A 13,079-nucleotide genomic window follows, 5' to 3' on the forward strand; every position below is an offset into this window, starting at 1 on the left:
ATTTAAATAAAATCACCTTGTATTTCATCATAAAGAGTTCAAAGTCGACATGTAACAGTATCTAATTGGTCAATAATAAAATTCCTATATAGCCACAACCGTTGTCCAAATGAATAGCAAACTCACAGGACGAATTGACTGGTAATGTTTAATTAAGAAATATCTTAAAGAATCAAAGGCAATTGATCAAATTGCAAAATTTTCAAAAGATATAACTTTACTTTCAATAAGAACTCCAAAATCAATTATCGCTTCAAAAACAATCATCATGTCAGGCAATTCCGCATCCAACTTCTCCAACCACGCTCACCCAAATCCTACTTTGGGACAAGACAATCAAACCGCGGTCCAAGAAGATAATCCAACCATGGTCGGTAGCGCACTGCCTTTGCAACCATCAGACCAACGCGTCGACGATTTATTATCCCAACGTCTCCCAAAAATGATGGAAAAACAATTCGGAACAATGGTTAATGAGCAATTACATCCCATGATGGATAAATTATTTGAAGCTCAATTCCCAAAGTATAATTCGACCATTGAGAATCATGTACGTTCCACGTATTTTAATACTGCTACTACCAGGATCATTGACACGTTAAAACCGTTCATTCAGGAAACGATTAATCAAGCCGTTCAGCCTCGCTTTCCAGGCCTGTTCAGCGAACCTGCCCACGTTTTGCCCAATAAACATCACCCACTGATTTCTCCACCTCCGACTCAACCAAAAACAACAAATCCTCCTCACGACACTGAATTCGACTTCAATCACAATGAAGCATCTAACAACCAAGAATACAATGCAGCTGATTTAAGTGGTTCCAATCAAAACCAAGAAACCGGAACATTAGCAAACAACACGGAAGATTCAAATGATGCCGTATCTGTTAATTCAACTATGCCTCATCCTCCTTCTTCAATTCTTTCTGTCGATACTACAAATCAATTAAAAAGTCCACAACAAATTAACTCCCCAACAACATCTAATCATTCGTCTTTCGGTATGAGCAACACTATGAAGACACACGAAACTTTACAACAATCGAATGGTTATACTGTTAACAGTTCCTCAACCGTAACAACAGAAAAATTTCTTGATGTCCGGAATCGTATCATGGACATCGAACGTCAATCTCCAAGACCTGAGAGTCAAAATCACCGACATCAACATTATCGAAAAGAAATTACCTTACATCTACAACCCACCGTTAGCCAAAGCATCTTTATTCATTGAGAGATTAGATTTAATTGAAAGCATTCCAGATATTGAACGTACCAAAGAGGAAAAGGAAAGTTTTGAAAAAATCAAACCCAAAGGAATATCCTACCACCACCTCCATCAAAAGTACGCGCGACACATTACTCTATGTGCGCGAATTACTTTTCTACAAAGCCAAATACTTAATCCCAGATAAGCTTTTAAAGGGTACATTTGTTTTAGCATGCAATAAACCTAATGACACTGATTTAAGGAGAGCCTACGACTTAGCTGTTATACAACATAATACTGACCCTAAGAGCAAATCAATTAACTATGGCATTCTTATCGACTTATTATATAAGAACGAACCGACTATTGCTGCTGAGTCGGTCTTAGATGCGGTTAAGCACTATCTCAATACCGAAAAGAATGCTATAATGTTAGTAGCTCAAATCGATTTTGCCATTAACTCAAACATTAACACTATTACCCCAGTGGTATGGTATCAATTGTTTTACCACATGTGGTCCACACACCCAAAACTTATGAATCACTTAACCAAAACTATTGATAATCCCAAAGCCACAGCTACCTTAGAAAGCCCTCAATTCTACAAATCATCTAACATCGCAACAAGCCCAGAATTTCAAAAAATTAATTCTAGAGACATATGGCGAACCACCAGCGATCAACTCAGACACATCGCTAAATACCATTCTGATACGACCTCAAAAACTACCGAGGAAACAAATAATCAAACGTCCAAAACTCCAAATGATAAAAATAACAACCTAAAATCGAAATCAATTTGTGCTTGTTGCGGCAAACGTAATCATAACACCCAAAAATGTTTTACATTGAAACAACTCATCAAAAACCAACAAGTGAAGTTTAGTGACAATATATTTTACAAAATGGATGGGAAAACCGTTTATGAATTATCTCCTTCGGAATATTTACTTCGAAAGTATAGACCAGATTTCTGTCACAATGTAGCGCTATTTAATTCAAATGACAATGATATTTACGGTACTGATTCACGTGCAATGTGAATACTCACGCAGTTTCTGGTGGTTGGCTAAAAGTAGTAAATCAATGCTATTGGATGTATGTGTAATAATGGACACAGTGACTAAGTGTAAGTCTTCGGGATACCTCTATTCCGTACGAGTGTAATATATGTGGATTGTATGTATTTGTATATTCCTGGATCTCAGCCTAAGCTTGCATGAGGTCCATTCTAACTAAATAATTAATTTTCTAGATTTTCTTTACTTAAACAGAATTCAACCTTTTCGTGCGTGTGTGTACCAATTATTCTATTCGCTCACACACTCACACTTAAATCCTTTTAACTAATTCAACACTTTCTCTCTAATAACAATTCTCTTCTTTATGTGCGATTTACCAACAAACGTAATTATTCTTTCAAATGATTCTCTGTCGTGTGATAGTACCAAATATAGCATATTTAAAAGATAGCTATCCACTACACGACAACAACTATCTTCAATCTAACACAACTAAATCGTCAACAACCAAAATTATTGCTCATGCAATCTGTAAACAATCAGCCTTAAAAAGTACTTATACCAAACCACGCAAGACTGGCCATCATTTTTCTCTTTAACTCAATGTAAATCCAAAAGATCAAACTGAAGCTCAAAACTGATAATTTCCTTGAACAAACTACTCACCAAAACCGACTTAATAGCTTGTAGTGTCAACAAAGGTTGCCAGATTGTCACAATTATAATTCTATCACTTGCTTTAGCTACCTCCCTTGATTAACTCTACTCGCACGATTAGCAAATCTCGTGAAAAGAAATATCCAAACACAGTTCTTAGACCCAATAACTCCAGTCACCATACATAGAATAAATTTGACACACTGATATCGCAGAATGTCACCTAAGTAACCATGTAACAAATTCTAAGCACTCTCTCTAATGCTGAACCAAAAATAGAATGCCCTGTCATATCCTCCTTTAAGGACTATCGCCCCCATAGAGGATTCAACCTTCAGCACAAACATCCACCCTTACTTTTTAACGTGGTAACCAAAAAAATGGCATGAGCCATTTTAACCAATTCTTTACCAAACTAATTCTGGTAAATTCAAAGCCAATACCCATAACTTCAAGTCCTTAGGATTCCTAAAGAAGACCCATATAACAAATTCACAGTCCTTGTACGCATTTACACTAGTATTTAATAATTAATTGCAATCTAAACATCGGCTTCGAACCTATTTCCAAAACCTCTACTCATCTGCTCTACTAGAAAATAACCAGTATGATTGAACATAATGCAATCGTAATCCATTTATACCCCCGAATTAACAAGTGCGCCCCTCCTCCCATAAGTCGTCATTGCAACATAAATGTATGTCTTGTCTCAAAACATTTCCTCTTCCTGTTCAGCCGTAAAATCCTAAATCCACATTCTTATGAGAGCCTGACTATTCATCAATCTGGTAAACGAAAGCACCTGCACTGACTACCTAAATATACTCACTCTAGTCATCATAATCAAATACAGGACTTCTCAACATTGACCTACACAAACTACAAAACCTGTTACAGGATACCAGAGATTGCGTTAAAAACTCTTGCCACATTCCACAATTCTAAACTTCCGAATTTTTAGCTTTCCATTGTATCAAGTTACAATCTTAATTTCACCCACTTGAAGTACTTTAAAATTATACCTATTTTGAGTTCAGCAATTCCTTAGGATGAAACTTTGGTTGATAGTCTTGAAATCAAATATAGTATCTATAGTATCAATGCCTTGAACAAAAAGGTATCAGACCATCTGGCAAAACCACCATTCTTCGCCCAAAGAGTTTGCTTCTCATCCAACTTTATTGCCAAACTATCTTTATACGCTCAGAAGCAATTAAAGCTATTAAACTAGTGGAGCACCAATCATTTCATTACTCGACTATGTGGTAACTGAATAATATCACTCGGTACTTAGTAACATTGACTACTGTACACTGCATTCTCCCGGAAAACATATTTCAAGGTATTCGATCTATATGTTTTATGGGAAAAAATTTCCTTAAGTTTGTCTTTCCTGTTCAATGTACCAAGAACAACATTAAATTAATTCTACCTGTTCTGAAATGTGGGAGCCACTCAAAGTCAGGACCTAGCTTAGTTAGATGTTCTATGTCTAAATCGAAGAAGTATGTAAACAAGCTTCTGCTGGAGACTTATTTTTCAAAAGCTACATCTATTTTCAATGCACTCCGAGACTGATTAGAATAACTACATTCATCCGGATACACCTTGGCGTATACTCAAAACGTCAAACGGTTTGTAACATTTAGCAGTTAAAGGTTGATCCTCCAAACAGCAGAATGCAAATACATCATATGTAAGCGCTAAATTTTTTATTCAAGTGGATAAAGTATATTGATGTTGTTCTGAGAACTACAATGTTTAGTTTGCAATTAAGTGAGTTAGGTTTCTATTTGTATATGTTTGAGTATGCTGCTGGCTGTTTCAGAGCAATTCAGAGACTTAGAATACTATATACAACTACACTTCTTGTCTCTCCCCATGCCAGTGAATATCTGTATCAAAGGGTTACATAATATGCATCCTTCTACCTATGCATCTGGTGGATACTTTGGGTTATTCATACAATTTCAGTATGAAAAAATGCATTTGTATTATTACCTCAATTAGCTTCACAGCCAGTAATCAAGTCCTCTATAGGCGTAACACAAGATTTCGGTATTACTGGCGATATTCTGTTGAATAGCTGCAGACAAACCTTTGATCTGTTTTGTAGGATGGACAGGAAAAGTATGTGTCAATTGGTCATCTACCAATTATTTCCATTTCATGGTAAGGTGATGTGCCAGTGCGAATTTGTTAAGGCAGGTAATCTAACTGGTTGGTAGATTTCTATGTCCAGGAGAAACATGTGTAATACTTGGTGCAACTGGAGAGCTAGTACATCGGAGGAAATTGCTTGTTGACTCTCCAAATGTGTACCAACTTTAAGTAGGTAGCGATTTACATTTCATTCTTATTTGTTCTATTCTTTAGAAGAGAAGAAATTCTATGATTCGGCAGTACAATATAACGAAAGAGGTTGATTATGTCTACTTACAATTATTCATATGATTTTTGAGTATTTGAGACTTCGATTTCATCAGTTCAATTGATGGGGTTGTTCTGGCGCAACACAAATTAAGGAAACGTATGTCTGATTCCTTTTTGCTTAGAATTCAATTCCATGCCAGCCTATACTATTCTTCGAGGCAGTGTTACCTCTTGGGTAATTTTAAGAATATTATGTATTGGGGTTTGGTTTCACATTTTGTAGGATAGTTTCAATCTATTTGGCAATAATGCAAAAAGCTATGCCAGTTTAGTCTTGTCTTGATCTGTTAACAGACTATCTTGTAGTATTGGTTGGATTAACTAGGTTGAGTTTTTGGGGTTGGAAGTAATTCAAGAAGCAAGTGTTGATTGTAACTAGTTTTCTGATTTATGTTTGAAACCTCAAGGCACCAGTATGTAATTGTGGAATATGAATTCAAGCTTTAGCTTGGTTAGTGAGCTGAGTTATAGTCTATTTATTCAGAATTGTGGTACGAACCTTTGTATTTTGTAATTTATCCCCGAGTGCAGCTAGTGTTGTTTAATTTTGATATAGTTGTAGCTGAAGTTGGCATACTGAGGTTTAGCATTTATAGAGAAGGTTGTTGATATTGTGAGAAGGTTGAAGTATTTAGTGCAGATATTATTTGTATTTTTGATGGTTTAGTAACTTAGTGGTGTTGCTTATATTTGGATTGTTAATTGGAAATGAAACGGTCGTGAAGGCAGGTGTATACTAGGTTTTGAAGAATTGCATATTTCCAGGGGACTTTGTCACTAATATTCTATGATGTGTACCTTGGTGGTATGTGGTGTTTTACGTTGAGTCGAGTGTAAACTTTGGTAGCCAGTGATATCAGAGTTAATGGTTTCCATATTTAGGTTTGTTACTCCAAGTTGCTATCATTATAGTGTATAAGATCATAGCTCGGGATTATGAGGGCTGTTTTGAAATTAGGTATGAATAAGAGGCAAGAGACTAAAGAATATGGCAAGTTGCGAGGGTATCAAGCTGGTTTAGAGACGGTTATTTTATCAGGAATTTAATTTTTGGTGTGGTAGGTGGATGAACAATGTGGTTAGGGAACCGAAAAAATTTGAAGAATAATGAAATTTTTAGTTGTTATTAGAATGGTACAAGAGATATAAGAATTTCGAGAGGACTTGGTTCGTGCTGGGATTGTTTCCTTGATGAGGATACAGGTGTGACTCGTATTTTTGTGGAGGGTTTGGGATATTAATCGAAGGTCGTTGCATATTAGAAGGGCGGAATTATAAAAAAGGTTGAAGGAATGTGAAAACAGAGCTTGTATAAAAATGTATTGGAGCGGGAAATGCACTATTGAAGTGCTGGGAGTTTTATTTGGGTACGGCCTGAAGGACTGGAGCCTAAGAAAGTATGGCTTGCTGGCTGGAAGGGTTGGTGTAGATAAGCTTGGAATTGGAAAATTAAATTCTTGAAGCATGTGTATATCGAGATAAATGAGCCTAGTGCCAGATACTACCACTTGTGAAGTCATCAGAGAATAGTGATGTTGGTACAAAGCGGGTGATAAGGAGAGGTTAAGCCACTAGGAATATTACATTTGAGTTAAGAGCCAAGATTACTACTTTCTCTAAAACTTGTATATATATATAGTATGGTTTTATTGATAGCCAGTACTGAAATTTCCATGTTATTGCTTGCCCATTTCGTTTTATTAAAATGCTAGACACATTTAGCTATTTCCTTTTGCGCCAACTCAAAGTTTTCAAGTCCCTGTTTAATTGTTCTAATATCATCAAAGGCTTTACTCTCACGTCCAAATATTTCAAAAACACATGCTAAGGCATGTTCAATATTATAATCGTATAAGAACATACCTCTGTCGTAGTCAAAATCATCTAATTCGTTTGTATCTTGCACACCTTTATTTTTGGTCATTCTGATACGGTCATAACTAGTATAAGTGTCATTATTTTCAGTGTCTTTCTTTTGGTAAGTGGCCCTAAATTTGATAATCCTCACTTTCTGATCATGATTCTCCTTCTCTATTGTTCTCTTAAAGCTTTCATAGTGGTCATCATTCTTACTGTTATTATAGAGCATCCTCATCAATGGATAATTGGAAACGTTAATAATATTGTTAACATTGAAACTGGTAATCATTACTTCTTGCAAATCTGATTTTTCGGTTTTGAAACGGACAACATTATTATATTCATTGAATGGTTCAACTTTTTCCATGTATTTGAAATGCAGAAATGGGTGTGGCTTTATACCCAGATAATTCAACAATAGCTTCCGCCTAGTTGTGAAAAAGTTAATTATTCGGAGCAATTTCTTGCTTAATTGGGATAAAAATTGATACTGCTCATAACTGTGCAAGTCCGAAGGCGAGAATCTATAAATCAGATTATCAAAATCGGTCCTTCCGAATATCATGTTCCAAGGATCCACCAAAAAGACTCCTCGAATAGAGGGGAAAACTGCAGCTAGAGCCACTGCAATAGCGGCATAAAAAAGGTAGTATGTCCTTTTCAAAGGAGTCATTGTTTTACCAACCGACAAAGCATACCCAGGGACAACGTTGAACCAATTAACCACAATTGAAAATAATTCAGCAGGACTGAAAAACTGTATCCCCCTTTCAGCTTGCGCTGGTGGAATGTCATATTTCTTTTTGTGATCGTTGTCTAACTTCACCATTCTTGGATAAATGATTTCAATAAGCTGTTGCAAAAAAATCTCCAAATCAACAAATGATTTCAATATGTACCCGTTATTTTTCGTGGTTAATTCCTGGTTAAAGAGAATGAATCTTTTGAAATATCTAAAATCTTCAAAGAGCTCTTCAATAACACTGAATTTATAATCAGGAGCAGTACATGCCACCGTGTGCCATTTGATTGAATGAATTATGAATGACAATGTAGGGTTAACTTGTGTTGTCGATTGGTATTGATTTAAACAGTTCCATAATAGTGATGCTGATCCTGTTAAAATTAGGTTTTCCGCCTTTAAAGTACTGCTTCTGTGTATGAATAATGACCAATTTGCAAACCACAGTAATATTGTACTATTTTCTATGGAGTCGTTTGCCATAGATTCCCTCAAATCTTTAATTAATGTCCCGTAATAGATGTACGATTTTTTGAGTAATATATCTTGGACGCGCTCGTTGAAACAAGTTTCATTACTTCCGGAATGAACGGCCTTGATACATGCTTTCAAAATAACATTCAAAGAACGATCCATAAAGAATGAAAAAAAGGAATAGCGAGAACTCACTGCACCATTAAACATGGTGTTCCAGAGAAGTTTGTTGTCTGCCATAGTCCAACTAATGGTAGGTACTAACATTTTATTTTCAAATGCTTGGTGTCGGTGATTTAGCTGTATTTCGCTACGATATGGATACTCAGTGGGATTTAACAATTTAAATGAAATAGGGCTATTTCTAGCATTAGGTAATGGCTTGCCGATATTTCCAGAAATCGTGTCTCCGATACTACCATTAGGGACCAAATCATTATTTCTACCAATTCCATTATCATCGTTGGTGATTACTATACCAAAATGTTCAGCAAATATGTGCCTTGTACTTCCAAACCCGTCACTAGATTGAGATTCATACCCCGTATCAAATTCAGAAAGTGGGTCAATTGGAGTATTATTGTTGTATTGGAAAGGTTTTTGACTGTTATCATGGTGGTGCTGGTGCTGATGGTTGTTGTTGTTTTTAGACTGTTGAGAAGGGGATTGGTGACTGACACGGTTTTGCTGTTGCGGGTCGATCAGATAATCTTCGTTATTTGGGGTCTGTTTATTGTAAGTCGAAGAGTCTGAAGAATAAGTAGGCAAATGCAAACCATTGCGTCCAAGGGATATTTTTCTAACTGAATCTTTATAAAGAGCAATTTTCAAATCTGATTTTGAACCTGGAACTTCTATGGAATAATCAATTTTGTCCTTGGGAACAGTCTCAAAAATGTTCGGGGGAGTTATTGAGTTTTCTGCATTCGGTATTGTGGGAGGTTTGAAATTTGGTATTAGTTCATTGATATAATTTGGGGTTGTTGACAAAGGTGAGGAGTACAATGATGTTGAGTTACTATGGTATTGAGGACCCAGTGTTGTCACAGGCATTGAAAACCCAGTATTATTGTCTATAAACTGAGCCTGGTCGTTTAAATGTAATGGCACGGGAGTATGACTGTAAGGTGTAGGATTGTCATGATTAAATATATCATTATTACTTTGCAATGGATGTTGTTCAGTAGTATTTTGGTAAGGATGTGGTACTGATAGAAACGATGGAGCTGGTGGTAGCAACTGTTGCGGCAACGTTGGTAACAGTGGTTGTAATGGTGGTAGTAATGACGGTATTGGTGGCTGTGGTGGTGGTGGTGGTGGCTGTTGTAGCTGTTGTGGTAATGGTTGGAGGAACTGCTGTGGTGTTCCTGGTGGGATAATATCTAACACTCTTTGCTCTTGTAATAATCGCTTGTTGTTTTTATTTCTAATTATCTGTAATTTGTGTTCAGGGAAATCTAGATAACCACATCTATAGTTTTTTTTAATACAATTATGGCAAGAAGGTAGCTCTTCTGTACACTTTATTCTTTTGCTTTTGCAATTGGGGCAACCTGGATTATGTTAGTATTAGAATTATAAATGCAATTTGAATAAAAAAATCTTCACTAAAGCATTCGAAACACAAACATTATTGATTTTCTAGATTGATCACTAGTGGTTGATATCATTGAAAATGTTAATAAGTTTTTGCTGTTGTTTGCCTTTTTTTATTTTTTTTTTCTTAAGCCGTAATGCCTTGCCAAGTTTCTTGACTTCTGCAAAAAAAGTTTTAGGAACTACATACCATCTCTTGAGTTTGTATGGCTTCTTCTGGTTTTCCTTTCTTTCATAATCACTAGTAATGGTACAAGTATAATTTAGGAGGGGGGATAAAATAAAATGGGGAGGTTAATATGATTTGGGTTATAAGTATGATGATAAATAAAACTGTGTTCTTCGTGGAAATGTTTTGTTTTTATGGAGATTTTCGCTGGTTGAGATTTTTTTTTTTTTTTTGTTGTTGTTGTTGTTGTTGTTTTTATATATTTGATAATAATTTTCTACTTTCTATCCTTTTGTATTAATAGCAAGAATTCAATAACATTATCATCAAATTTAACAATAAAATCTTCTAAATAAATAAATTAAAAGACAACAATCATTTTTACTAAAAAAGAAAAAAAAAAAAAAAAAAGAAAGAAATGGATTAAATGCAAGTCGGATTAAAATTTAGTGTCATCTATTAAGAAATGAAATAGTTGCCGTGGGTAGCACCAATGGTAGTTAGTGTTAACAGTGGTGATGAAAACATGACCGTTTATTGTATTAACTCCTCGTTAGACAGTATTTCTTGATTTCTGGTCTTATCCTCAAGTTCTGCCACTCCCTTTCCCTTAAAATAGTAATATTGCTTTTTTTTTTTTTTGTTTTTGAGTATAAACGAAAACCATCAACTACTAGAAACCACAAATGTGGAGCCACCACCTTTATGTTGAAGAATGTGACAAAGTTGAAACGAGAGAAGAAAAGGTGAAATTCGTCTCGAACGTATTCCATGGTGAACTTCTCTTGATTTACAATAAATGATTCTTTTGTGGATGTTCTTTTGTTTATAAGCACAATTACACAAGGTTGCTTACATTTCTTGAATGCCTACATTAGTTTGATAACTTTATTGTCATTTGAGTTAAAGTTGGACTAAAGTCGTTTGCTGAAAGTTAAATCTACAGACCTATTCTTTTGGTTGCTTGAAATGAGGATTATTTATCAAGTGCTGAAGCTTATAGAAGTAGTGATAGTTTGTTGATAATAACTAAAAAGGAGGAATAGTGTTATCGCTTATAGAACAATTTCAAAGTATACGATAGCTCTGAAAATCCTATGGCGGATAGTTCTTTTTTCTTTTTTCTATAATTAATTCATTATTTCTACATAATTGGTTTCAAGCGAATTGGAAGTAGATTTCTCCATTGTCCCCAAATTTCAATTTAATTAAACAATCTAATTTTGCAAAGAAAACATTTGAAATTTCAAATAAATTATCAAATAGATCAAAATGTTTATTGCTTTGAATTTCTTTTTGTCTCTCTTTTTATTTTTGGCAGAGAAGGAGAGAGAGAGGTATCATTTGCTTTAACTGTGATTGTATTAAGGAATTGGTTATGATATTTATAAACTACCAAAGTGAAAAAGAGTATACACTAAGATTGTTAAATGGCAATCATGTTACATAATGTTTCTGTTGGGTAGCATTTGTTGTTGGTAATTCAAATTGACATAAAAAGAAACCAAACAAGAAATATCACTCGTTAACTTTTAAAGAATTAACTTTTCGTATTTAAACAGTTATAATCAGAAGCCATGAACTTTGTCCATGTAGTTTACAGGGAAAACCAGATTTAATCTTACCCCCCGCAACGGAGCTTTTCGATTATTAGCTCTTCTGTGCTTTCTTTCTTTTCGTTTATTAGTATAGGCTGATACTTTTTAGTTGTAAACAAAGTTGGTTTGAACATGCTATGCAAATTAAAAATAGATTATTAGTCTCTAAGTATTGAATTTATCCCTTTTAATGTGTGTATGTATATATGAAAATTAAGAGTAAGTTAGCCGTTTTATTGCTTATTCTTTACTTGAGCTTTTTTTTTTGATTTTTTCCGTCAAAGTTGGTAGTTTTTCCAGTCCAATTATTATTATTTGCTCATAACCTAAACGTTACTCCTTAGTACTTTTCTGTCTTTCTATACTTTTTTTTTTATTCTAAATATTTAAGTAGGTTTGAATTTCCCTTTAAATTCCTACTACCACTCCACTAATTGGATTAGCTTATAGTGGACTCTTCAAAGTAAATGGTAGCAAGCAAATCAAGAGTTTAATCACCCCACTACTTACTATATATATAACAATTGTGTTGAATGTGTCAAAGTGACAAGAAAAAGTACTTTTGCATTTTCTTGTTTTTCCGTAATTAAGAGGATTCTTTTCATGGAACAGACCAAGAAAATTTTATGAAGTTTATCCTTTGACGTTTTTAAATCCTTTCAGATGTTCAATTTTTTTTTTTTTTTTTATGTTTTTGTTGGGTAATGGTTTCTTTCTTGTTTCTCATTGATCTGGTTAATCAACTAAAAATAGAAGTTATTTCATTTTCTTGAGGTTACTAGACGATATAAAGTGGTAACACAGCACCAGCTATCAAACACCATTGTCAGAATGGTTATATTCAATTTGTTGTGAATGGACAAGACATAATACTAAGCAAGTACTCAGAAAAGAAATGATAGATGAAATGACGGGCACAGCGATTACAGCAAAGCACCAACAACAACAACCCCACTTTCTCATTATCATGTTTGTATGTGTCTATGCGGCCTCATCATAAAATTAGACACATGTCACAAAACCAATTTACTAGTCCACCTTCTGCTATTACTAAAAATTGGCCGTAGTAGCAACTTACTAGAGTATTCTCTCATCTGCATGTGCAATTAATGTCTAATTAAACCAATAGTCTCATTCGGCACTTCTACACCAAAATCGTTCGATTATTTTTGCTAATTACAGCTCTAATTATAACCAATATTCTGACTGGCCCCAAGTTCAGGAGAACAGGTTGCAGATGAGACAAAAGGTAGCGTTATATCTTGAAACGATTAGAATTTCATATTTTCTTTGTCTCACGGCTTCAAATGTGTATTTG

At 34.8% G+C, this 13,079-nt stretch overlaps 2 protein-coding genes across 2 annotated transcripts, besides 1 other annotated feature; one reads left to right on the top strand and one right to left on the bottom strand. All coding sequences in view use genetic code 12, as the record gives it.

Moving 5' to 3' along the window:
• Positions 1–268: 268 nt before the first annotated feature.
• On the top strand, positions 269–1,234 carry CD36_23550 (hypothetical protein; the record flags this gene model as incomplete). The annotated part of the gene is made up of 1 exon (XM_002418784.1): positions 269–1,234. One exon carries the CDS (start codon positions 269–271, stop codon positions 1,232–1,234), a length of 966 nt encoding a protein of 321 aa, XP_002418829.1.
• Positions 1,235–2,184: 950 nt separating this feature from the next.
• Positions 2,185–2,700: a mobile genetic element.
• Positions 2,701–7,030: 4,330 nt separating this feature from the next.
• On the bottom strand, positions 7,031–10,230 carry CD36_23560 (conserved hypothetical protein; the record flags this gene model as incomplete). Its single annotated transcript, XM_002418785.1, has 2 exons — positions 7,031–9,951; positions 10,185–10,230. The coding sequence occupies 2 exons, from the start codon at positions 10,228–10,230 to the stop codon at positions 7,031–7,033; spliced, it is 2,967 nt and encodes a 988-aa protein (XP_002418830.1).
• Positions 10,231–13,079: the final 2,849 nt, after the last annotated feature.

The sequence above is a fragment of the Candida dubliniensis genome, chromosome 2 (assembly GCF_000026945.1).
Source record: "Candida dubliniensis CD36 chromosome 2, complete sequence".
NCBI classification, from domain to species: Eukaryota; Fungi; Ascomycota; class Pichiomycetes; order Serinales; family Debaryomycetaceae; genus Candida; species Candida dubliniensis.